The 26,824-nt window shown below is 35.5% G+C and overlaps 1 protein-coding gene across 4 annotated transcripts in view; it reads right to left on the bottom strand.

Annotated features, from left to right (window-relative positions):
* The window catches only part of DACH1 (dachshund family transcription factor 1), a 366,962-nt gene that overhangs the window by 167,471 nt on the left and 172,667 nt on the right, over window positions 1–26,824 (bottom strand). For all 4 annotated transcript variants that reach the window (XM_075527170.1, XM_075527176.1, XM_075527159.1 and 1 more), the window contains exon 3: window positions 7,263–7,424. In XM_075527170.1, coding sequence (XP_075383285.1) covers window positions 7,263–7,424 — 162 coding nt within the window. The remainder of the gene's footprint in view (window positions 1–7,262; window positions 7,425–26,824) is intronic.

Below are 26,824 nucleotides of genomic sequence, written 5' to 3' on the forward strand. Positions count from 1 at the left end.
TATGACTATATGGAAAATATTTTTATGCATAATATAGCGTATTTACATGTCTATAGCACAGGAAAGACATACTTTCATGATGATAACTCAATTCACATGTTAGAGACATGTTCATTTGTCACATATTCCACCATAGACATTATTTTCTAAAATTGAACTAATAATCATAAAGTTTAGTGTTTTCTTTCTAAAATGTAGCTTCTAATTAATATTTATGAAAGATGATCCTACAGACTATCATAACTACTTAGCAAAATAAGGTGTGTATTAAGCTTACATTTCTTAATATAGCACATCCACGGTATCATGTTTAAGTATATTTACTGCCGATAACAAGTAACAATGACAAAACCCTGAATAAAAGCTTAACAATTTCATTATTTTCATACAAGGCACTACTAAAAAGGAAAATGGCCATAACAATACAGCATGTGTTTTGAAAAAAATCACAGCAAAGATTAAATTATCCAACTATTTATCCAATTAGGATTATCTTGCATGGAACAGGAAATAAAGTAAATGTGATCAAAAAATATAAATAGCCTTTTTTTAATCTTGCTGACAAGATAGACTTAATAATTTAGATTTTTCCATGAACTTGATACAGCTTCATAGCAAAGCCAGAGCACAAATGTCATGTAGGAACCTTTTGCTTCTGCAGTTTTAGAAGCCTGTTCTCTCAGTATGTCTCACATAGGCAAAATCACTCTTTTCAGAAGCGATACACCTATACAACCAGAACAAAGTTGAGAGTATACTTGTGTCTAAATAGTTTTCTGGGTAAATACCTAAACTTCTCACCTGCTGTTTCTGAAGAGTAGATTTATTTTTTTTTCTTTTCTATTTCAGTGTCTCAGGCACTATTTTGCCACTACTATATCACTGTCTTGGGAAAGACCTGTTAACTCATTCAAATCTTATTCCAGAAAATATTAAATGCACGCACTGAGATTGAGATTCAGTCATTTAACTTTCTTTACATAACTACAACTCAGTAGTCGCACAACTAAGCACTTTTAAGGTGCTGTTTATCTGACCTACTTTTGCCATTTACCTTAGGATGAGATGGATCACCCCTACAATTGTCTATTCCTGTCTGTTGAGTCTAAGGTAACTAACTTGGATGCAAATGTCTACACTTGTTCCAATGAATCCCATAGTGAGGATTTAATCTAGATGAGGCACTCATAACACAACTGACTGTCCAACATGAAATGCTGAATCTTTGCTAATAATTCCCTTAATTCACTAACTGGTGTTCAGATCATAACATCAAATTCATTGCCTTGTTTAGCAAATTTCACAGTCACAATTAAAGGCTAGGGAAGCAGATCCGGAGAAATTATATTCTCAGCTGATAGACTAACATTATATTTTAGCTATGAAATACAAGATTTTTTTTTCGTGTGCCATCATGGAGACATGTAAAATTCCAAAATGAAGTTTAGTGACCTGACTATCACCAAATGATGTTTCTGGTACTCTGTGCATTCCCAATCACAGTTTTATGAAAGCATTCCTTTAGCTTGAAATACGATGTGCTCAACTTTGCATATTTGTCCTTAAGGCTGTACAATTATGCCTTTGCTAGCACTTTGACAACACTTTTCATCCACAGATCTCAAGTAAGTTTACAAAAGTAGATCTATGTCACTGACAAGCATTTGTCTTACGTCCCATGATGTCAAAGTTACATGCACAGTCTTGTCGTTAAAAGAAGTGTTATGTACCGTACAATAAACACTGCAATACTGCAAAGAATCTTTCTGGTCTGAAGTTACTGTTTGTCTTATTTTCATTTTTGCAAGTGAATATTTTTAGAAAGGGAGCACATCCATCCACCTAGGAACATACACATTCAGTTTACGCTCAGAGAAAAATACATATTAATAAAAGTACTAAAGTAAAAAAAAAATCAGTGTTTAATCTGTTAAACAACAGAAAAATTCTTATGAACTAGTGATACTGTCATTGAACTGGAGAGAGTTTGAGAACAAGCTTGCTCTGGCTTTTTCACCCTATGATTTGGAATCTGCTCACAGTACTGCCAGCTTAACCAAAAAGGATTAACTCTCATATCCAACTGAGAACACAGATAATTCTCAGTAATTGGTAAAAAATGAAGATGAATGGGGCTGAGAGATAAGGAGCAATTAGCTCATCAGCAGTTACAGCTGTGCACTCAATCCGGATCCATCTCTTGAGTCTCGGCCCCTTTTAAAGAACCCAAGCAGAATAAGCACAGGACACCCCCTCCCAAAAAATTGCCGTACCTGCCCATCATTCCTCTCTCTTCCATTTTATTTCTGTGCTATACAAAGACACCTGTCATAGCATTCTGTGTAAATTACTACCTCTCCCAGGACCTGTATCTACAGCCAATCTTCTTTTTACACTTAAAAAAAAAAAAAAAGAAAAAAGAAAAAAAAAAAAGAAAAAAACCCCCAAACCCGGAAACCAAATGACTACTGTAGACACTCTTAAGTTCCCTGTCAATCGTTTCATTATAGCAGCATCATCTGTTTGAAAATATAAGCAATTCCCTCATCTAATTATAGGGAGGATTTGAGGTTCATTAACATTGCCAAGGCAGAGAATCAGATGTGCAACTGCAGAGCTGTGCTCAGTGGCCTGCATTCTCTGTTTCCTTGTATTTGCTTTTTCAAGGTCTCCAAGACTTTTTCCTGAAACCATAAAAGTAATTCTTTCCTTCAAAATAGACACGTGTGTTTAGAAAAAGGAAATGACTGCATTTTGTACTGTTCTATTATTGGGCAAGGTCAGTGGAGAAAAATAATTTCACCTAAATCATTTTATCTCTGATTCTGGATGAAAAAAAAAGAATAATAGTATGCAAGCAACCGTTACTTTTGAACAACAGATCACAGGAAACCTTGCGTTTGTCTCATAATTTTAAATATTGCAAGGTAATGCGGATGAATAGGAAACCTAACATGCCAAGAAAACCTCTTAATTTTCAACACATTTTGTGGTTGTTTATGGATTAACGTGCTAGCCAAGTGTAAAATGTTGCCTTGTATTTCCTAACTGTGTTTAGAAACTGAGAACACCAAAGTCTTCATGATTGCTTCACTTCCTTAAAGAAATAATAGCAGGTTTTTTGTATGAATGTAGTTTAAACAATGACATTTTCTTGGGACATCTGTTTTGTGATCACATTTTGAATAGATATGAACTCATTTCCTACTAAGCAAGTAATTTACTATTGTTGATAGTTGTTTACAAGTTTTATGAGTCAGATTTTAGCAAGTGGCAAAGGTCTTTACAAATCCTTTGAGTATTCCCTAAAGTGTATGCATAGTGTTTTCATTATATAAAATGTTCGGGAAGCAAAAGTATAGGGACTGTTCTTCACTTCCTACCAAGTTATAGATAGCAAAGCCTAGCTCACAGAAATAGCTTTAAACTTATTTATTTTCAAAGGCTTCTATCTTTTGCTGCTGCAGGTTAATGAAGTATGATAGCAGGGCAGTAAGTACTTAAGCAGCAAGGAAATAATTGAGCTGCTCTACCTATCTATAACTTTGGGGTATTAGATGGTAAATATAAAACTGATCCTAATATCAACCTAAGATGTTAATATGACAAAGAGCAGAACCTCTTCAATGAAATATAAAGTTTGACCTTGTCACTCTCTTTTTTTTAATTCTGCAATTAAAAAAAAAAACCAACACACAGCATAATCTTTTTTTGTTTGCTGCCATACAGAGTTCATTTTTTAAACAAAAAACCAGTAATTTATCTATCCTGCATGTTGTATGTAGAATTGCCACTAAAAAGAACCCAGGACATTTTTCCTTCTTATCTGCAATGTAGCTCATATCAGCCAAGCTGTCACAAGACAGTACTTGATATAAACAAGAGATTGCAAAGACATCTCAGTAATCAATATTAGGATGGCTACAGTATGGAAGCCCCAACCACTGCGTATCATTTGTCTCAGCATCTATTTCTATGACCAAATGAAGCATTAATTCAAATCATAAATCTATGGTGATTTAAATCTGGGAATGAGCACCTGCCTGCTTTAATGATTTATTTTGTACATTTCAGTAAGCAGGAGATTTGTCCATATGAACTGACAGGTCACCTTCAGATGCCAGTAGCAGACTGTTTATCACCATGCAGACTAGCATCTCATCTTAGCAAGTAAATATTAAACTAAAAGAATCCAATTGATTGTGGATGGGGGAGAAAGGCGTTGCAGCCATATATTTTACTCAGTGTGCTAATACCTCACTCTGATTCCTCTGTAATTTCTTTTTTTTTTTCCTCCCCCCCCCCCTTCTAAAATGATAATTCTGGTGGGAGGATGCAAGCTCAAGGTTACCATACAAAACTGAGGGATATAAAATAATTACTTATTAGTATCATTCGCTTCCTTTAACTCCCTTCACTCACTAACCTTTTGGCCATTGTTTCAAAGGACCAAGTTAATAAATCTGTGTAGTGCTCTGTATAATTATGCAATGTTCATCTACAAAAATGACTTCTATAATTCACATTAAGCATCTGATTAAAACCAAAAAGCAAGACGATTCAGAAGTAAACCTGACAATTCAACTCAAGAGCCTGTATTTTATTCCTCTTCTTTTACATAGGCATTGGAACAGCCTAAGAACATGGTATGATCCATCCATGTACACTAATATACCATAATGACTGTTACGTATGGGCTAAGATGTATCAGTTAAGCTTTTAGCCTGGTTGGTTAGTTTGTTTGTTCCTTTTCAGTTTGGTCAGGCACGTAACAGCATTTAAAATATAAACCAAAATCAGGTTATTTTCTTCTTTGTTTTATTCCTTCTTCCTGTCTGCATTCAGTAACGTACTATTTCAAATTCATGCCTAACAAGCCATAATTGAAAACATTAATGGTATATGGACTTGGTAATATTTATTTGAAAAGACATAAATAAACACCTGAAAAAAATGTAGGAAAGAAAAAGCACACACCTACTACAAAGCAACACCTTTGAAATATGAGTTCTTGTCAAGATAATACAATATGCTAATTTTCAAAAATGCAAGTAATAGAGACTTAACTCTTAATGTACCTACTAAAACCCTGGCATTAGTAGTAGGAGGAATCACTCCTCTGATTCCATAGGCATAACCAACACTGGACGCTAGATAGGGCTCACTATAAAAGAAACAAATAAATGCAAACTATTTTTGAGAAAACCTCCACAGGAAGAACATAGCTCAAGACTGGATGCACCGACAAGCACACTGTATTTCCAGAGCCATTCCTCATGGAATGGAGACAACTGGAATGCTATTCACTCTACGCAGAAGAGCCATTTTTTTTCTGAACAAAATGAACTCAATTCTTCATTCAGTTAAATTAGGAAATTAACTGAAGTTAACAAGTAAGTTAAGGGGTTGAGAGGAAATTTTGACATTGACAATAAATAATCTTGCTTCGCTAACTTTGCCCTACTAAAATAGCAAGGATGTATTTTCTTAAACAGGGAAAATGATTAAGCTGTGGAAGAGCAGACTAGTTATCTAAATTATGCCTCAAACAAGGAGTTCAAAATAGATTTTTTTTCTTTTTTATTCAGAGGAAATTCAGATATTCCCTCCATCCACTCTACCACAAATACTTCACATGGTTTAGATGTTGATTACCTGTTAACTTTTCCATCCATGGATGTACAAGTGGTTTGTCGCTAGAACTGCCAAGCAGAATACAGTTCCATAATCCAATATTTGAACGTTTTATTTCACATAAGGCATTCAACTAAGTCTGAAATTCAAATCTAAACTAGCTTCTAGTTCTAGTACAGACTCTTTATCCTCTCAGTTTGTATTTACATTTTTTACTCTTTCTCGTTACTTCACTTTTCTTCCAGTACGTTAGGGGCCACCTGGTCCTTCCACTTCATTTGTACCTATCTCCTCCTCCCAGATTTCAAAGACACCTGCTCTCTACCCGCTCTTGTCTTCTCTCCAAGAGGACAATCTTTCCACTAATATTCTAGTGACTGCACGTGTTGGTATCTGGGTACTAACACAACTAAATTAAGACTATTTTCTTCGCCATCACAGAAGCATTTTTTAAGCCTTTCTTTAAAAGGAAAACAAAAAATCTGGTTGTCTCCTTATGCAGTAATGCATACATACTGTTGTTATTTAAAATAGCGTGTGCCTAGGTGAACCAGTTCTTTGAACTGCAATTCACATTATTTCTAAATAATAGCCTACTGATGCCTACCGAACTGTACAGAAATGCTGTTCACAAACACATATTTATTTATGTTAAGGCCAGTACATAACTCTCTAAGACTCATTTCCAATGTATTTAGGAGATGAAAAACTAAAAAGTAAACACAACTAAACAAAAGAGCCAAAATAAAAACAAACAAAAAATCCCTATCTTAAGCCATGTTTTTCCAATATACACCAATCTTGCCTGCAGTCTTCTGAACATACCTCTTTGTCATTGAATTTCTGTTGCTGAGTTAATACTGTCTCAACATGATAAAAGGAGCCAATACAATGAAATGGCATAACAAAACATTTTACAGCAGACACACACAGATGATTAAAGATTTAATCAACAACAACAAAAAGTTACTCTAGCTTTGAAGTATGCTTTAGCAAAACAAATCGTCCAAACAAATGAATAAAGTATACTGAAACAATTCTTTTTTTGAGAAAGAACAAGAGGTGCTGATGACTGCTTAAGAAATGGAAAATCCTGTTAACTACATTTTAAGAATGTGTTTATTAAAATAAAATATGATAGGAACTGCAGAGCATGGCAATAATTTATTGTGTATGTATGTTTTCCTTTTGTCACAGGGCACATGAAAGTATGAAATATTTTGCTTTCAAGCTTGTGTTCTGAATTACCTAAAGTCGATACCCAGCACACTGAGCAGGAGACATTGTTAAATTTCACTTTGACACCATCATCTGTCACCCCACCTGTACTTTGAAAAATGAACTCTAAGCAATCAAACCACTTTCTTTCATGGAAAATATTAACTGGAGTCTGCAAAAGTAACCTGCAAAGGAAAGAATGTTTTTGTAATAGTAACAACAACGCTGAACGCCGGTGTAAAGGTCAGATACAAAATAAAACTAAAAACAGTAAGAAAAGGAAAACAAATATGCAACTTTTTACTTTTTCCACCAAATCAAGGACTTCAGGAGGAAGTCCAGAAGGATGACCATTTTAATAAAATATGAGAGCATTATGGACATATAACAGTGCTGTGTCTGAGACTTACCAACACTTGAATTCAGATCTCCATTTTCAGAGTCTGCTCCATGCTGGTTATTATTTGCATGATAGTTGGACATAGCTTCCAATTTAATTTTTTTCACTTTCATTGCTTCTGCTATGGCGGCATTGGTGGCAGCTGCTGCCGCTGCAGCTGCTGCTGTCAGGCCTGCAAAGAAGTATGAACAAAATTTAATATAAATTATTCTATGATTCTTCATTATTGTAGGGACTAAGACTGTTACTCTTCCTTTATGCTTGCTACGGAATGAACGGAGAACATTGCAGAGTATTATTCCTCTTGTTTGATTTGAAGTTTGTCAACTTTTTCAAGCAAAATGTTTCTCATCCTATTTAGATAGTTACTTCTATATGTCCACCTAAATCTCAACTTGGTAACCAGTAACTGCAGTCATAACACAATCATAACTAACTGGAGATACAAATACACGCTTTCAGAAACCTAACTTAGCTTCGAAATAGTGTCTTAAGTGTCTGGCTATGAATAGGTGAACATGTACGTAACTGTACTTTAAAAAAAAAAAAAAAAAACAAAACCCAAAACTTTAGATCTCAAATGTCTGCCAACAGAAGAAAACAGGTCTATAATGTCTATTTAAGAGTAACAGATGAAAGAACTCAGACATTTATTTCTCATTTCACACATAACAAGGAGATGTGGGCATTCTAGGAAGTGTTTTTAGAAGAAAGGTTAGTAATGCTGAACATTGGTAAAATACTTATTTTGCTTTCTCCAAAACTTCAAGGCATTAAGGTATTTATCAGTGAGAAGAGGAATTATTAAACCCATTTAATCCCAATCCCAAAGCCATCTCCAGGCAATCCAAGTGCTCTTCCTACCAAACCAAATTTCTGCCATCCAGCCATTTACAAGAATGCTCTACAAAAACAAGAAAAGTTCCCTTTGTCAAAAGCAATTAGAGAAATGGTCCAGCAATGCCTTCAAAACTCAAAATTAGATACAGTCTTTACTCAGCGTTGTAAATTTTTGCCCTCTTCTCTGAAGCAGGCTAATTTTTCTGTGGTCCCCGAGCAGTGCTGCTACCCCCTCAGATCCCTTTGCCCCAGCCTGGGTGGTAGTGGAGCCAAGTCAGCATCAAACTTCACAAGAGCTGCCTACCCCACACGACTGGTCCAGGGGGCAGAGATGGAAACCGAAGAGAATTAAACGTAAGAAAATAAGGAGAAGGCATCAAACCAGGTGAGTTTTACGCAATTATGCAATCTCAGCCCTCAGCCTGTGATGCCACGTGAGAACACGCCCTCAGTCATTTTGAATCAAGATTCTTGCCCTGACCATGGAGAAGGCTTGAAAAAACTCAGTGTAATTAGTTTAAAGGTGCCTGCTTGTCTGATTTTCAGCTGCTCTGAGAGGTGTGAAGTGTCTGATGGATCTCAAGAGGAATTAACTGCACAACTTACTATTCTAGTGGGCCCAGGCTGCTGCCCAGCAAAGGAAGAGTGCAATTTAGCAGGAAAGACCAAATAAGCAGATAATCCCAGGCTGCTGAGGTAAATATTGCTACCACCATTGCTTCTAAGAGCCTCTGGTTGTCTCCTTTGCCTCCTTAAATGGAAAAAGAGTTCACTCTTGCCATGTTTTTGGCTAGCCATGGGGAGAGACAGAACGCGAAATCCAGCGGGGAGAAGGCTGAAGGTGAACGGACATCAGGAATCTCTGCCGTCCCAGGGAAAACAACGAGGTGGCATAGGAGGTGCCTTTGAATATATTGTGGCTTGGCTCAAGGTTGTTTTCCTTTATTTCTTTGCATGACCGCCTGAAGGTCAGCAAAGAGTTCCAGCCTCCCGACCCTCCTCACAGGCTGACTCCTAACACCTCCAAGTGCAATAAGAATTACCAAGTATGTGAGAATTACATCCTGCATAGGCTGATCGATATCATTTAGAAAACTGCTATTTCAGGTAGAAGAAGATGTACCAAAAGCCAAAAATCAAATCAGAAGGTGGGTAAATACAAGGGTTTCATTTTATTGTAGCTTCTTCTACTATTACAAATTACGCATGTTTTGATCTTAAGGAGGTATTGACAATAACATGGATGGCTTCCAATGATATTTTTACCTTAGAGGAAGGATATGAAGTTATACATTATACAAATTTGGTTACAGTCCCTAAATTAGGCCACAGAAAAAGGGATGGTGCACCTCTGAACTTTGGTTTGCATCCTGTGCTCATTAAACAATACAATAACCTATACTTCCTTTTTTTATATACATCACTGACAAGCTAAAACTAGCATCTTTCAAGAACAATCCTTCGGAGGAATATTCAAATACGATACAGCTAATGAATTCAACAGTAGGCCTCGAACTTTTGGCTGTGACTGCACTTCCAGACCAGCAGTTTTTAAGTGCTTCCAAAAATACCATATTAAACAGACACTGGACATTGGGCACCTGTAAATAGTAAATAGTATGGCTCACTGGGGTAATGACCAGGTCACAGAACCATTAAAATACACACTCTCTTTTGCTACAAAATTTGCAAAGAAGTATACTTCAGTGCTTCTCTCCAAAGTAGGCCGCAACGCTTCTCTCTAGAGGAAGCCACAACCTTTGGATAGCGACTGGGAAAGTAAAATACAGATTGCTTAGTTCTGTAGTACGATTTTTGCAAGATAATGCTTGTGATAATAAATGATAATTTAAAAAAGCAGAAATTAAACTTCTAAGTTCATTCCTTCTCTCGTACAACCGCTTAAGCGATTGAAATGATTACTTTGCTATACAGCAATTAATTTAAACTGTACGAATCTGAAACGCGCGTCTCGTATAAGCACCGGTGTAAGTGGGGGGGAAATGTGAGTAAGGAATAATCCTCAGAATTATCGTTTAATGCCACTCCTCATAGCAATTCCAGCCTACAGCACAGTTTCTGCTTTACTGTTACTTTGTCCTACCCCTTGACTGTCACGATATGGCAAAGCAAGCGGTAAGGAAGGTCCTGAGCCAGTGAGTAGAGCCCCTTGCTTTATAACCACTGGTGCACTGTGGTATGCTGTGGTATGGTACAAGACAAAACTTCTCTAGCCCAGGGCCCGACTTACCTCACTTATGTCACTAGCAAAGGCAGCCAAATGTATTATAAACAGAAGAGGCTAATAAGCTGCTGTGTATCTATATGTATCTTTTAAAATTCTGAACTTTACAGTTCAGGTATGGGTATATACTTGGGTAAATACTTGGGATTTTTTTTAAATTGGTTGTTGGAGAAAGCCTTTTGACCTAAACATTATTTAGTATCGCTTTACGCTTACACCCAGTAGCCAAGGAATTTCCGAGGTGCACGCTTTTCTACACTACAGAAATTTTATCTTCAAATATGAGATAACCAGAAGTCACCTATAAAGGCAACTGAAATGAAAGAAATACGGATCACACCGAACAGCCACTTAGATATTTTTTATTCTTTACAAATATTTATTTGAACAGCTAAAAAGTATCCAGGCCAAAATATTCAGTGGATTAAAGTCAACAGTGGTTGTCATTAATATTCTGAAATTGATAAGTTGTTTATGTCTGGCATTCTTCCTGCTGATTATGCAGTGAGACAGGCAGCTTTATAAATATCTCATCACTCCATCGTCACACAAATTTCATCGACAGTGCTCATGCACAGCTATTAGCAATATGAATCTAACCATTACAAGAGGAAAGAAAATCGAACATGTGGCATTAATACGCAGTCCTGGTTCCTAACCATCTGATAGGCAGATGGTGTAAAGCGGATTCTCCAGCTGAAATGAAGGGGCACATCATTTAAAACCTTGTTTGCATTCTAACTGATATCAGTGCCATATTGATATACATGATACATCATGGCAGTGTTTGAACAATCTAGTTTGTTTCAGTCATAAATGTTTACAGCCTTGTTTTTTATCTTTAGAAGCATGTTCTGAAGAGCGTATTTTTAATTTATGAAACCTATTGTTTACTTCTGTTGAACCAGAAGATTAGCGAAGAGCAGGAATATTAAATTACCACAACCACAGCAGTATAACTAAGATGGATGAATAAAGTATGGTTTTTCAATAAAAGATGTTAGTAAAGGAATTAAAAAATTAGCCTAGACATTTTATGCATTAAATACATTTATTCATGTAAACCTTACAGCTTTTTTCCCATGTGACATACTTAGAACTTTAATGCTTTATAAAGCTATTCATTTAAATCTCTTACTGCGTGCAATTAATCTTGTCCAACAATTTAATTCAAAAAGCAAAACATCAGAAAGTAAAGTTCAATTCAACCATCATGCTTCTGAAGTAATCTCCGTATTGCTGACAGTTCCTATAGACTCATCAGCAAAAGTCTGTTCAAGGTGTCTTGTAGGAGCCATGTGAATTTGAATTACAGCTCAATTGAAAGCTCTCCAAGCCTTAGTAGGAACTCAGGAACAAGAAGCAGAACACCAAAAGAAAGCGTGAATGATCCTTTCCTACAAAGACCTTCTCTCTTCTGTCACTAGATTACTTTGGCCTGTTGGGTGTGTTTGTAGCTGTTAATTATGTTAATAAAGTTGCAGCCTGCTGCCTCTGCCAAATATAATCATAAGCTTTCTCCTGCCAAGTTCTAGTCTAATTTACACCCGTGCAACTCAACTGAAGTCAGAATTTTGTGGGTGAGAATGAGACCAGAAGTATGCCCAGTATGTGTGGCCTCTAATGCTGAAAAATGAGTGAATGAAACGGAAAACAATGACAAAAAACATAGCATCTTCAGAAAACAATTCTGTTTTAAAAGCAAAATGCCCGAGAGAGCTGTCATATACCCTGACAGATTTTCAAAATGTGTACGAATTACTGGTGGGCACTAAATCACATCCAGGGTTTCTGCCTTCCAACAAATACTATTCCCCGCCTTAAGAGAGAGCTCTTAAAATTTTCAGTTTTGATGGCATGAGCAGCTTACAACACACCCTATTTGTGAAGGAAAGAAGAAAAGGACCTATGAGTGTAACTTTTTCAGCCTCAAATATGTCTCAAAATACACATTTTTGAAGTGTATGCCTAAACTTGGTCCTGGGACAACTTACAAAATTATTTAAGTAATTGATCTTAATTCACTTTTAACTCCCTTCATATAACTCTGCCTAATAATAATTATAATTCCTAATAGTTATTTCAATAAATAATTAATAACTTCCTTAATATAACTATTACCTTCCTTCATATATACCATATATTTATATATATATTTATGGGTACATAAAAAATCCAATAATATATATACAGATTTTCACAACCTCTTTCTTTAGGACTTTGAGAACTTTTTCAAGATACCTTACCTTTGCGATCACAGAACAGGCAGAAAACCAAAATACGACTGTCAGCAGTGTGTTACATTTAATTTCATTTATTTGCTGGAAAGTTCATTCTGCAGAAATGCTTTATTCATTGAGTGGGAGGAGGTCCAAATCTCATCTAAATTCTGAAAGAACTCCTTTCATTATTTCAAATTAATGCTTAATCCTTTTTCCTATAGTTTATTTCAGTGGTACTGACTTGAAAATCATTCATATCTTTTCTTGACTTAATTCCAGATTTCACATTGAGGTTCTTACTTGGGCAAAATTCTTACTAAAATCTGAAAAACTCTGCCTGAGAAAGAAAGGCAGGGTTACCTTCTAGGACTTGACCCTGATCACTGTAGATTATTGCACTGGTTTCACAGGTTTCAGCAGTTGAGGTACAAGTTTTTGGTAGCTTATTACGCTGCTGCCTAGTTATTTCAAATGAAATAGGATCCTAACCTTAGTCTCTGATCTAATGGGTGTTTTATATAGTGTGATACATAAAACAAGAAGGGGAAAGCAATCTGCAGGAGGACAGAGGTCTGATTACATAGACTGGATTGCAGAAAGGGGAACTTCAGACTAAACCATAATGTTCCGCTAAATTATACTGACTTTCATTAGTAGCATTCTTTATGTATAATGCAGGCCTGGAATCTCACAGCTATCCAGAAGCCTCATTTCTGTTAAGCTGCCTGGATTGATCCAATAGAACAATATTGGTATACCCTAAAAAATTCATTACCTGTTATTTTGGGATGATCAAGAAATTCTTGTCTGGCCCTTCTAGCTGTGTTTTCCTGTTCAACTTGCGTGGTTCAGCATAAACTGCTCATCCAGATCATTTCTGAGTATCTTTAAAAAGGCTATTATTATAGGAGTTGTAAAAAAAAGTGACATAACTAATTGCACTTTAAATATTATTAAAGAAGGAATACTTAGAAAAATTCAGCCATGTGATCTGGTTTAGGCTGGTGCAACTAAAATGAAATTGCCAGTCTTGCACTGGGAGAAAACCAGTGTATGTGAGGCTCAAACCATCTGTTGTTCATCAGACTAATCAGACCTTTTTCCTGTAACTACTCCTAATTTACAATATGAATTTTGAGGTCTGGGTATTGCATTTAAAATAAACAAGCAAAAGAGCTAAATTTCCATAGCAATCTTCAAATCTAAAAATCTTTTTATTTACAATGTGTCTCCACAATCAATAAAACAGTTGCAGAAATAAAACATTGACCTAGAAAGAAGTAGTGTCCTCTTGATTTGTTTTGTTAAAAGTAGATAAAAATTAATACTAAGACTGTATTTTTTGAATGAGAACTACTGGAGGGTTCAATGATGCTGCAGAAAAATGTGTAAATATAATTATTTTATGACTAATATTTGCCATTTATGGAACTGATGGACTTACATTCCATGAAGTTATTCTTTATTGTGGATTTATTCCTTTGTACTGAAGAGTAAAAAGTGAAATCACAAAGTGCATTTCAAATACCACAACAAATTACTAACTGTTACAGCTTAACAGGGTTTTGTAATCTGTGAATTTATTATTGGCTTGGTGCAATTGTGACAGAATTAAACAATGTACACTGCATAACTGCCTGGCTATATTATACTTTTCAGCAACAGTTTAAAAACCTACTGGAATGCATGCAGCATCACTACAATACAATTAGGAGATAACATTCTTTCTTAAACAACAGTCATCTTTTCAAAAGCAATAGATTCTCAGTTCTCATTCAGTCTGTTGCATTATTCATTTCATGTGCAACCTCATGCTGGACCATAAATTGTTACTTTATCTAATCAAAGGCGACTTAACTCCACAGAAGGTCAAAGGTTTAATTTTGTGAAGTATTATCTTACGCTATGAGTTTAACGGAAAAATAGAAGAAGAAAAACAGCCAAGAAACTGGTAATAAATGAACCTTTATTGCCTCAGGCATTGGCCTAGTTAATAAACTTTCATTGAAGGTTTCTTTCAACTGTTATGGACAATGAGGTAAAAAAATCTTAAATTACAGCCATGTGTGACTTTTAAAGCAGGCATTCTTTTTTATCTCAACCTCCCCAGCTTAGGAAAAAGACAAAGAGATTGTCTTCAATTTCTTAACCAAAAATGTATGCTCCTAAACAGATGAAAAAGTGCAGATCAAGCCTTTTTAAAAGCAGAGGTCAGCTTTGAACAATATAAAAAAATACTTTTCCTTAAGTGTCGAATCTTGATCCACAATCTCTTTAACCAAATAGCATGCAATTCCAAAAAAAAAAAAAAAAAAAAAAGTATGTGGGAAGGGAAAATATATATACTAACAATATATTATGCTAACAATGATGCTTGGTTCCTAACAGACTTTCTGTTTTACATTTGCATTGCTAGAGTGCAATAATGGCTCTTGTTTAATAGAATGACTTATTATGGGAACAACTTCCCTGCACTTTTTGCAAACAGAAGTTCCTTTCTTCTTTTTGTGTGTATTATCTCATGTTCTCACAACACTATTCTTGCTGTTACGAGAAATTAAAAGGTTTAAAATAATGACAGTTACTGGTAGCTATTGGTGTTCCATGAATTTCCTTAATTTAACTTTCTTAGATTTGACTAACTACAATGTCTTTTATGACATAGTCTTTGAGTCCAGTTTAGAGAAGTGTATTTCAGTTTAAGTTATACAGTCAAAAACAATAAGAAAATCAGTAGTACTTAATAAAGCCTTAGCCTTTAACTTCAGTCTAATTTATAACTAGACGGACACAATTAATTAATTGTAACACTGCTACAATTCAAAAATACTGAAAGGACGTGTTCATGCCTGTAACAGCAGTAATGTAGCTAAATACTCATAATCTTTCAACCAGCAGGAGCTTTTGTAGTTTTTTTTATAAACCTAATCCACAGCTTGACACAGATTCTGGGGTAATGGCACACAGTTCTTTGATTAAACTAATATCTAAACACTGTCGAGGCAGCCTGATGGCCCCATGGAATTACGTTTCCCTACAACTTCTGAGCTCAGCCTTGCAAACAGAATTGCCAAGTCTTTCCAATAGAGCCACCGTACTCCAAATGCCTGATCACGTGTGTGAAATTTAACTTATTCCTGTGTGTAAGTATTTGTGGCATCAGAATAAGTTCAGAACAAAATGAGATTTTAGCTGTGGACCACAGCGGTGCAGTTTTAGCTTTGATAGCCTGGTGGGATGGATGTGCCCGCAGAAGGACTTGTCCTCTGTACTGGGTCCACACACTGAAGAAACAGCCCACCGATATTTACTCAGTGTGGGATCAAAGCCTTTGTGGCCTTTGTGGCTTTGGTCCCAAAGTAACATTTTTGCCCAAAGAAAGCAAGATTAGATTCTTACTTTCAGTGAACAAGACTAGTCAGCTACAGACTTATTTCAGGCTCCTGCCTTCCTCAAGAAATGAAAACAGCATTATTGCTATTCATGAAAAGAGAAGGAAAGGAATGCAGGGCATTACCTGCAAACAATTGCCTTCCCTAAGATGAAACATTATCATAGCTGCCCATTAGTGTATCTTCAGTAGACTTTTAAAATATAAACTACTATTTAAAGGTATTTTAAAGAAAGTTTTTGTAGGATTATTCGTTAACAGCATAAGAATATGCTACATGTATAAATAAAATTTAAAATATCTTTAAAGAACAATTTTGACTCTGTTTTGTCATATTTAGCTTTAAACTAGATATTGTTTTCCACCCCCCAAAACAGAAAACAGAAGCCTTTATATTACAATATATACTGACAAGTTCTATAATATTCTGCTGTTTGCCTCTCTGTATTTGCAGTATGCAAAGCAGGTTGTACCAAGCATTGTAATGACAGAAGTCAGTACAACGCTGGAAAAAATCCCAGAAATCCACTGTTATTTCAAGGCATATATAGCATTGTTTTAACACAGAAAATTGGCTAAGAGAATTTTCATGTTTCAAAATGTAAAGAATTCACCTGTAAGGGTCAGGAGAATCCTCTCTCCTCCTCCATCCCTCTATTCACTTTGAGCGTTGTAACTTCCAAGAGCTGCACTGTGGCTTTGGGGCTCTTTTCTTTCTTCTTTTTTTTTTCCCTTTTCTTTTTTAGGTTTCATCAGATCCATTATGCATTACGCTGCGCCAGAGGCAAGTCATGGGGCTAAATGTACTAATACAGCACAGTGATAGCAGAGTATTGTACTGCGATGCAGGACTGTGATACTGTACAAAGTGGCTGTGATAATGACTTACAGGGAACACTGTGTAGTCCTGCTTTCAGATGAAAAGGCAGTCAATTCTTACAGACAGCCTTCTCTCACCTATATGCTCTACTTGTTGCACCGGGTAACAGGCCACTAAATTCCACGGGCAGCACCCTGAGTGCTGGCAAAGGCACTAGACAAATCACACTCTGGTGGCTTCTCACATTTGGAGGCGCCCGTATCTCTTTGCAGTACAAACCGTGGCATGACAGTGGGATGATGTGCACTCGTGTCTTGTCCCAGCACTCAGTCAAAGCGTCGCCAAATTATGACCTCAAATCAAGGGAGTTCTCTCAAGCCCACGGTGTTATCACAGACTGACATCTCTGAATACTTTTGTTTTGTACCTCAGAATTGCCTGGTACTCAAAAAGTGAACATCTGAAGACTGTGAATAATGTTAAAGGGGAAAACATGGTATTTATAATGCATACATAATTATTGTATTTGGTTATAATACGAAAATAAACATGCAGTAACTTTTCTACAATCCCTACCATATCAGTGTAACTGCAGTATATACTATGAAAAACTGCAGCCATTTGTAAATTCAGATTTACATACGTGATCACACATGCTTCCACAAAAGGCATAATCTTTGAAGCCAAGAGCTGACCGGTACCACTGTCTACCTCATTATGGACAAATATTCAAAGCTCACCAAATATGTAAGCATAAGGGGATCCCAAGATTGTCTTTGGCAGAACCCCAAGAAATCCTCATGATATCATGTGTAAATGAGACATTATATGTACACTGCTAACAACACTTTGTAGAAGACGAAATTTTATGTTACTGTGCTCCTCTCAAGTTGGTGGCGTAAATCAACAGACAAAATATGGTAACGGTATTGCACAGATTCCCCATTTTGTAGGGAGAACTAGATTATAATTTGCAGTATATAATTTAATTAATCTTTTCTTCAGCCATTAATGAACAAGCTATCAGTAGATTAGGTTTTTCACAAATCCGTCTGTTACTGCAAATCACTTTCCTACACCTTGTCAACATTTGCACAAGACTGGGATGGGACATGCATTTTATAATTTCTCATTCTTCTGGGTTATGACCTTCCTTCTTATAATTTCTAAATTCCAAGTTATAGACTTCTCTGACATTCAGATTGGCAAGATGGACTGCACGTTTAGCACAAAGTGAGTAATAAAAATAATTGACAAAAATTTAATTAGTGTCTAGATAACGACTCACTTTTTTACCCCAACCATGAGTAATCTGACTTCAACCAACTGCAAGATGCAATCTCAATACTTAGCAATGAGAGTATCAACATTTGAGATGAAGCATATGGAGAAAATGTCTTTAATTTTTCAAATAAAAATATGTATAGCCTGTTTTTGATAAGTAGTATATATACATTTCTTTGGTATTTTCTAGATATTACTATTCTTCAACGCTGTAACTTCTAGACTAAAATTTTCCATATGAATTGTTTGGAAAATGGAACAGGACCATTAGTATTACTTTATCCCAGAAATCAGAACAACATGCACATTCTAATGACTTGATACTAATGTTGATTTGAAGTCACTTCGGAAGTCATACAGGTAGCTAATAAGATTTCAGGTCTAAACTGTTGATTATAATTTACAGCATTTGTTGCTACACAGCCCAAGGAGCTTGGTGGCCACTTTCTAAAGTGAAGTGAAGAATACATGAGCTCTGAAACATGCCATGTGGACTGCTAACATACAGAACTCCAAGCTTTTTTGGCATGCATAAGTTTCAGAGGAAACAACAGGAAATGACTGGGTTTGTTGCAATTCCTTACACTGAATTGTTCACTTTCTTTAAAATTGAATTCTTAATCAGTAGTTAAGACATGTTAAAACACATGCTCAGTTTTGGAAACTGGTAATACTTTTTAAAAGGATGCAGATCTATTGTTGGATTTAATTTTGTGATACACTTACAGCCCATAAAATTAAGGAAATTTTTTCTGCCAGTGGTTCAAGAAATGTATTTGACATTTCTAGCATTCTCTTTGTTTGTTCTGTTCTTTAATTGGACGTATTAGTCACATGCTATATTTCTTTGCCAAGCTTGAAAAAGACTAGTTCCTCCATCTATCAAAACAGATTTTCAATGGCAATAACAGGCCATGAGACAACCGTGTTTTATCTAAGCTGCATGCTAACCTATGGGTGGTATACAGCGAGGTTTCACATAATAAAGGCAGATGAATCAACATGATTCTGTCCTATCAGCAACAATATTTAATAAAGATGCCATATCATCTGTGGAGGCATTCATATATGCACAATGTAGTATCGTGATCAAATCTGAAGAGTGTACATGCATTTGTATTTACATTTTTCTCTCTTTGCTGTTGACACCCTGCCCTTCTCAACTACAGAAAACACATTTCAAAAGTGGCACTATAGCGCCGTCTCAACTGATCACGTTTGTGAAGAAAAATATTTGCAAGTAGGTTTTTTCCATTCTCACGTTTTTGTAAGAAAGCTTACATTGCAGGAAAAGTTTAGTGAAATTTAGTGAAATGTTCTACTTTTGTTGGAAACCGTTACCGTTCAAGCATAAGTGATTGATATTCCTCATATGAAAGAGTATGAAATACAAAATGAGTTATAAAATGGCTGCAGTGCATGGAAAAAAGATTGCCTCCTACGATGTTGATGATATACAGCAATTTTGGATGGATTCATACTTCCAATCTCCTAAATGAACAGTTTGTTGACATTTCTACACCAAACTAACAGAACACCAGAAAGCCAACTGTATCCTGGGCATAAAAGACGTGTGCCAGCAGGTCGAGCGAGGTGATTCTCCCCCTCTACTCCTCTCTCATGAGACCCCACCTGGAGTACTGTGTCCAGCTCTGGGGTCCGCAGCACAAGAAAGCCATGGACCTGTTAGAGCAGGTCCAGAGGAGGGCCACAAAAATGATCAGAGGGCTGGAACACCTCGCCTATGAGGAAAGGCTGAGTTGGGGTTGTTCAGCCTGGAGAAGACAAGGCTCCAGGGAGACCTTATGACAACCTTTCAATACTTAAACGGGGCTTATAAGAAAGATGAAGAGAGACTTTTTACCAAGGCTCATAGTGACAGGACAAGGGTCCATGGTTTTAAACTGAAAGAAGGTAGGTTTAAATTGGATATAAGGAAGAAATTTTTTACAATGAGGGTGGTGAGACACTGGAACAGGTTGTCCAGAGAAGTTGCGGATGCCCCATCACTGGGGACAAGTGTTCAAGGTCAAGTTGGAGGGAGCTTTGAGCAACCTGATCTAGTGAAAGATGTCCCTGCCCACGGCAGGGAGGATGGACTAGATGACCTTTAAAGGTCCCTTCCAACCCAAACCATTCTATGAAATATCATCTTTATCAATAGGATCAAATATTTTTTGCATCCAGTCGCAGCATCAGCTCGCCTTAATCTTATCCTTTAGCAAAGAGATATTTTAACCAACGTTTTTATTTCAAGCTACCATATAAACACCAAAAAATTAAACTTTAGTCCAATTCAAAGCTCCTACGTTTGTGTTCTCTCTCCCCAAATCAGTCCTTCGCTAGCATTGAGTGTTTCACACAAGTGTTAACAGAAGCACTAATACCTGCAGAATGCCATTAGCACAAAATACCATGTATTTACATTCTTTTTCTCATCCTATGTGTTCATACAAAAGGCCCAGATGCAAAATTATGGAAGATATTTTTTCTAGCAGTAGGATTTGGCTTTTTGACAGATTCTATAAACAGTTATTTTGGCAGCTTTAGAGATGCCCCTAGGTCAGTCACTTGGTTAGACAGCTGATGGCCTGTCTGATTCTCCTGTCTGCCATTTTCTTATGATTTATCTTCAGTTAGTTGTAAATTAAATCCAAACAGATCATTACCCCACACCTACAAGACCTCTGCTTAACCACATGTGCCAAGCACCCCTTCCACAGAAATCCTTAATGGGTAGCAAGAAGAATCTGAAAAGAGATGCTGAAAGAAAATACCTGAATAATATCTGAACAAGTTTTGAAGCAGTTCACCCTTTTAGTTAAAAATATGATTGTTCTAACCAAAGGCAGAAGAAGAAATTAGAGGCTCTTGAATTTTAATTCTGATACTACCAGAAGGTATCAGATATGTCATCTACATTTTAATTTTATTCCCATCTACCTATTAGATAGAGATAATACTTCCTTACTTTACAGAAGGATTATTAATATAAATCAGCCAAGAATTGCACAAAGCTATAAAAATAAAGTGCCAAGCGTGTATTAATATTGTTATCAGCCCTGGTTCTAAATCTATAAAGTCAAACAAAGTCCATAAAATGCAAACTAAACTTGCCTAAGAAGTGAAGGCAGTGGTTCAGTGTAAAGTGTACATGGGTAAAAATCCACAAAGGAACTATGAAAGTGAAACATTGCTTTCAAATTTACCATGCACCTTAAAAGGTCACAAAACACTTTTGAGCCCAGGAGGCATTAACGAAGAATAGGAAATAAACATTTAGGATTTTTGTTAGTTTAGCTGGAGTTTTTTTTGTTAAACCATCAATTTTTTACTAAATTGAAATTTAAATTAGTATATGGTCGATTGAAATTCTGAAGCAGGGAGGGAATAAGATCAAGGGTGTAGCAATTTTCCAAAAGAGGTCAAAAAACCTCTCAATTTGTGATGATTTGTCAAAAAATCTTAATTCCCTGAAAGCTACTTAGGGCTTTACGAAAATAAAAGAAATTTTAAAAAATCCCCATCCTTCTGTTACTACCTGAGATAGTTAAATGTGAAATGTACTGTTTCTAAATCACTGACAATAACAACAGGGAATATAATGATTTTACCTTATGTTTGTAAAATGTGACTAGTTATTTTTTTGTTGACTATAAAGGAAGTCGTATTCTGAAAAACAGGATATTAAGGATTAAAAAATATACTTCTAATCTAATTGTACCATAAAGCCATCAGACATTTAAAAAAATGGCCTGAAAAGAAAGAGGAACTATATGATTATCTAATAATCTTTCCATCCTTTGCAGGCAGGAAAAAACAGGTGTATATTTGAAAACTATTACAACAGGTTACCTGTTCAAGGATACAGTAGGAAAATACATCATTTTTTATCTCTCCATTCATTTAGAATTAAGAACATATTTCGTAAAAGTACCATTCTCAACTTCATTTCTAATCCACAATGAAGTGTACACACACAAAAAGGAGAAAATTAATGTTTGTTTTAAACAGAGAAGTATTAACATTGGAGAAAATTCTCACGCAAAGGTCCATCTAGCACAAGTTAATGCATTAAAGCCTTACGTGAACAACAGCCTCTTCAGTTGTTGATGTGTTTTTCCAGATTGATTGGTTCAGTCAATCCTGGCATGGACCTTGTTCTTCTAAAATACCTTTATGGATAATAGCTGATAACTATAGAAACTCTCTAATTAAGTTTAGTCAAAACTGTGTATTTGTTCAAATGAATTGTTCCAAGCAAGTCAAGTACTGCAGACCACACAGTAACGCCCAAATAATATCTTCTTTGAAATACTACTGCCTAATTGAAACATGTAGGTATCTTTCCATTTTCTAAGAGCTTCACTGGTAGCCAAACATAGACTTTAGGGCAGGCTCAGTACTGCCTTAAAGCAGAGGTTTTTTCAATATAGAAATATTTCTATTTCGAATTATTAAAATATGGCTACAAGAAGTAATTAAAAATTCAATATATTAGTTTTAGTTTCCAGGGTATCATCTGTAGATATATTTTGGAACCCTGAACAAATAAATATCATTAAACAGCACACACTATCCTCAACAGCCCTAGAGAAGAAAGAAATGATGATTAATTTTGTAGGTCACAGTTAGCAAATACGGGCAGATCTGGCTGGGGTAAGTGAGAGGTGAAGCCATGAACTATAGCTGCAGTACTTTAATTCCTAAAACATGAAATATTTCGTATGTACCTAATCTGGTAAACATAAGGTCTATGAGTTTTCATGTTTTATTTATTTTTTTAAAAAAAATATACTATGCACCTATGTATCTATAATGTGTGTTTTTTAATAATAATAGAATATGTATCTTGCACTTTTAGTACATGCTATTCCTATTGTACCATTTCTGCACTGATTGCACGCCTATCTTATGCATTTGGAACCAGTATCTTTTTTATTTTTGTTGTTGTTATTATTATTATTATTATTTGCAGCTTCAGTCTTCCTATGCATTCCTCACTTTATCAAATAAGATCAATATTGGAAAAAATTGAAAATAATAGTATTATGACAAAATGTCCAAAATGTATTTTGGTAAGAGCAGTATATTTTTACCAATATTCAAACTTTATTTTCAGCAACCTTGCAGTTTTAAAGCTAACTGTTTTGAGGATGTTTGATTTTCCTAATGAATTATACTAAAAAAAGAAGATTCTACCAAATAAACCAATTCTGATAATAAGTATTTATCCCGTGTATTTATGTTTAGTTACATGGTATGTTCCTGTGTAGCTCTAGAAATTAATATAAAGCCAACACAGTAGAGAGAGATATTTGAATTTGTAGTTCAGAAGCTGCTGACATTAGGCATTAGACCGTAAGTGGGTCAGAATAAACACTTAACATTCAAATTTAAATATAATATTGTGTAATACAAGAAGATCTATAGAGTCATAATGTCTGAATACATTAGGTATGATGATAATACTTCTATTGATTTCAGTCTGTTAAAATAATGAAACTGGATTACACAAATCAATTCTTGGAATACAACACAAAAGCATAAATTATTTCCTTTACACTTTCAAAATAGGCTTTTCAGGCGAGATTGACTGTAACTATTTTAGACTGTAACTAAAAACGAGTGTTAATTTTCTCAACCTCACCTAAAAAAAGGCTTATAGTAGTCTTCCTGGTATCTTACTGTTGTCAAGCTTAACAGTCTTTTAACCATCTTACAAACAGCTTTCTCCATATGATCAATTATTTAAGACTCTCGCTCTTACATCATTACATCTGCAAGGAGAGGAGGTGTTTCAATAGGAGCATCTACCATTAAAGACAATTAGAGAGCGCTCCGTTTCCTTTCGTGGAGGGAGGACACTCACAAAACGCTGTAAAACATTCAAGAATGTATAGTTTCTGGTAATGTCTTCACAGTTATATAGAACTAAATATTTCATAACTTCTCAAAGTCTAACAAAAAATGAGGCATTGGCTTTTCAGGCTGTCAGGCATGGTGTTTTTATTTTCAGACAGAGAAAAGTGCTCTTCTGTATATTTTCAATTAATTCTACTCCAGATGGGAACAGACTACAGTCTTGAAATTACACTGCTATAAAAACATTTAAAAGATTACGTTTGTCCAGTACTACGGTTACGGTCACTAAAATAAATAAAAAATAAGGAATTTTTGAGAACGTACGTTACAAAATGAGTGGTGATCCAGAACACGGAATCTAATCAAATCTGCAAAGCACAAAGCGTGTATTCAAACCTGAAGTGTGAAGCAAAGAGGAATTTGCATTGTGAACGCAATAAAAACTGTAAATCAGTTCTTTAAAAGCGGAAGACAACAGTCTGAGCTAAGGGCTGCAGGCATCACATCCTAACCGGGTGTGCAGAATACTACAGATTTCCATCCTGGCATAGCAAGTTAAAGATCTGTGATGGAGATTCACACTCCACTGTTGTTACCAGGAGGTAATTATACAACAGTATTTCTAATGATGGAGTCCCAAAGCAATGCTTCTTCTCTTCCCAGTGGAAAATATCTTTTGAAGCAAAGAGTGGCTGTGGGATTCAAGAGGAGGGAAAACACATACCATAAAATATAATTAAAAATTGTGGAGGCTGCCTATGACAAGAATAACCATAAAAAACAGATACAAACCAGCTGGCTGTTAACAACTCCTGAGTTATAAAAATCTTAAACCTGCTGTAAAGCACTCAATTCGATTTACATAACCACAGAGCTGACATTCCTTTTAGGCTCCTCTGCTGGGGATTATTTTGACATGTTTTAAGGCAGCATAAAAAGCAACTGTGAAAGGAAGACATGTATCATCTTACATAAAAATTCATTCTTGCCTTAAGATTGGACTTACACGCTTTAATCCCAGCATCTTTACTGAAACTGGAAAATACCTTCAATGGCTACTGGTGATTCAATTTTATAACATTATCCCTTTGGTGCTCATATTTTTGATAAAGTTGATAGTGTGTGTATACACACAAACAAACAGAAAAAAATCTATACAATCACAGAAGCTTAAGTTTCGGTATTATTGCACAAAATATCAGCTCCACGAGAACCCACTACAGAGTGCAGCATATCTAGTCTTAGATAGATTACGTTGCTTAAGATTGTGATCAGCCTTTGCTAAACAAGAAAAGCATTTCTTAGGAACGTAATGATGCAGACAGCGTTTTACACGACTAACACAGCTTGCTGTAGGGAATTAAAATAAACAAAATAAAATAAAATCAATCTTACATTGAGTGAAGTTTTGATGTATAAGTGCTGGCAGCTTACATTGCCCAGAGCACAGAATGAGTTTTGCCATTTGATAATTTGCTTGATTCACTGTGCTGCCTCATGCAGGGCATTTTATGCCTGATTTATGTTTAATCGAGTCACCTGCTTAATGTTAAGGAGGGTCACAGTTAGATAGAAGGGTTACGACCATATAGGGCTTTCAACATCTCCCAGTTTGACATAAGAAATGGGTGTAAGTGTTAGAGGTCAACCTTTTTCTTTTATTTTTATTTAATGTTCTCTATGGAATATTGCATAAAACATTAATGTACCACAAAACCAATTTGATTCCCTTTTGAAACACAGTAGGCAAATATGGATTAGGAGACTCAAAACACTGACAAAATAAAATAAAAGCAATCCGTAGTCTAAAAAGTGATCAACTATATGTGAATTTTTTTAAAGGATTGTAAGGTACATCCTTACTTCCACAAAAATGAATATAAGTTTTCCCTTTAATAGCTATGCAATCAAATCTAGTCTGGTGTCTGTGGAAAAATAGATTATAAAAACAAAAGGATGATAAACTTTTAGTATAATTAAGGTGTCCAGATTTACTATTGAGACTGAACATTCATCCTTTTAAACATATATAACTGGACATTAGGATTATCAGCATTTTCTTTCTGATAATGATATGAAAACTTACATCTATATTTAATAAATAAAACTAGATGTAGACAACTACTACAGATTGGAGAGCTTAGACACATCTGATCTTTATAAATGTTTCTGATTCTCTCAGTGTTTCAACATGCTGAAAATTAATGCAGGACATTATGTATTTTGAGATTAAAGTCTTCTCATATAGCACTGAAAAAAAATAGGCATTGTGCCAAATAAGATATTTAAAGATGTATTTTAAGGAGGAACTATTACAGTTAGTGAGGGAAGATGGAATTCAGCACTTCCCAGTTTGGATAGCTGCACTTCCAAGTTCCCTTAATGCCGATTCAGATTTAAAAAATAAAGTCTTTGGAGTTTTTTGCTATTTTGGGAATAGTGTATATTTTTAAGAGGGAATAGTGTAGAGTTACTGGCGTTGTTGTAGACGTAAGTTCTAAAAGAATCCGGCACTGTAACTTTAGCAAATTACAGGGAGCAGGATGATAGCAGTAAGCCTACTTCAGAAAACTCCGAAAAGATTAATATTAGTTCAGTGGAACATTCTAAATAAGCAAAATATTTATACTAATTTATCCTTGTTTACAGCACTGGAGGACTGTTCTTACACTGAAACTAAGACTAGCAATCCTATTGGAGTTAACATCAAGAAATACCTTGTCTTCAGTTGTCTAAATAGCATGTTAATTCATTATCACAGGAAAAGATTTATCAGTCTTTTAAGTGCACTAAAATATGTACGTTATGTTGTGAACCCAGCTACCAGAACTCAATAACAGACACAATTCACAGTGAATTCAGAGGGATATCAGCAGTGTCAATCCTTGACTAAAATGTGATTTGA

This window comes from Mycteria americana, chromosome 1, assembly GCF_035582795.1.
Source record: "Mycteria americana isolate JAX WOST 10 ecotype Jacksonville Zoo and Gardens chromosome 1, USCA_MyAme_1.0, whole genome shotgun sequence".
In the NCBI taxonomy this organism is placed as follows: domain Eukaryota; kingdom Metazoa; phylum Chordata; class Aves; order Ciconiiformes; family Ciconiidae; genus Mycteria; species Mycteria americana.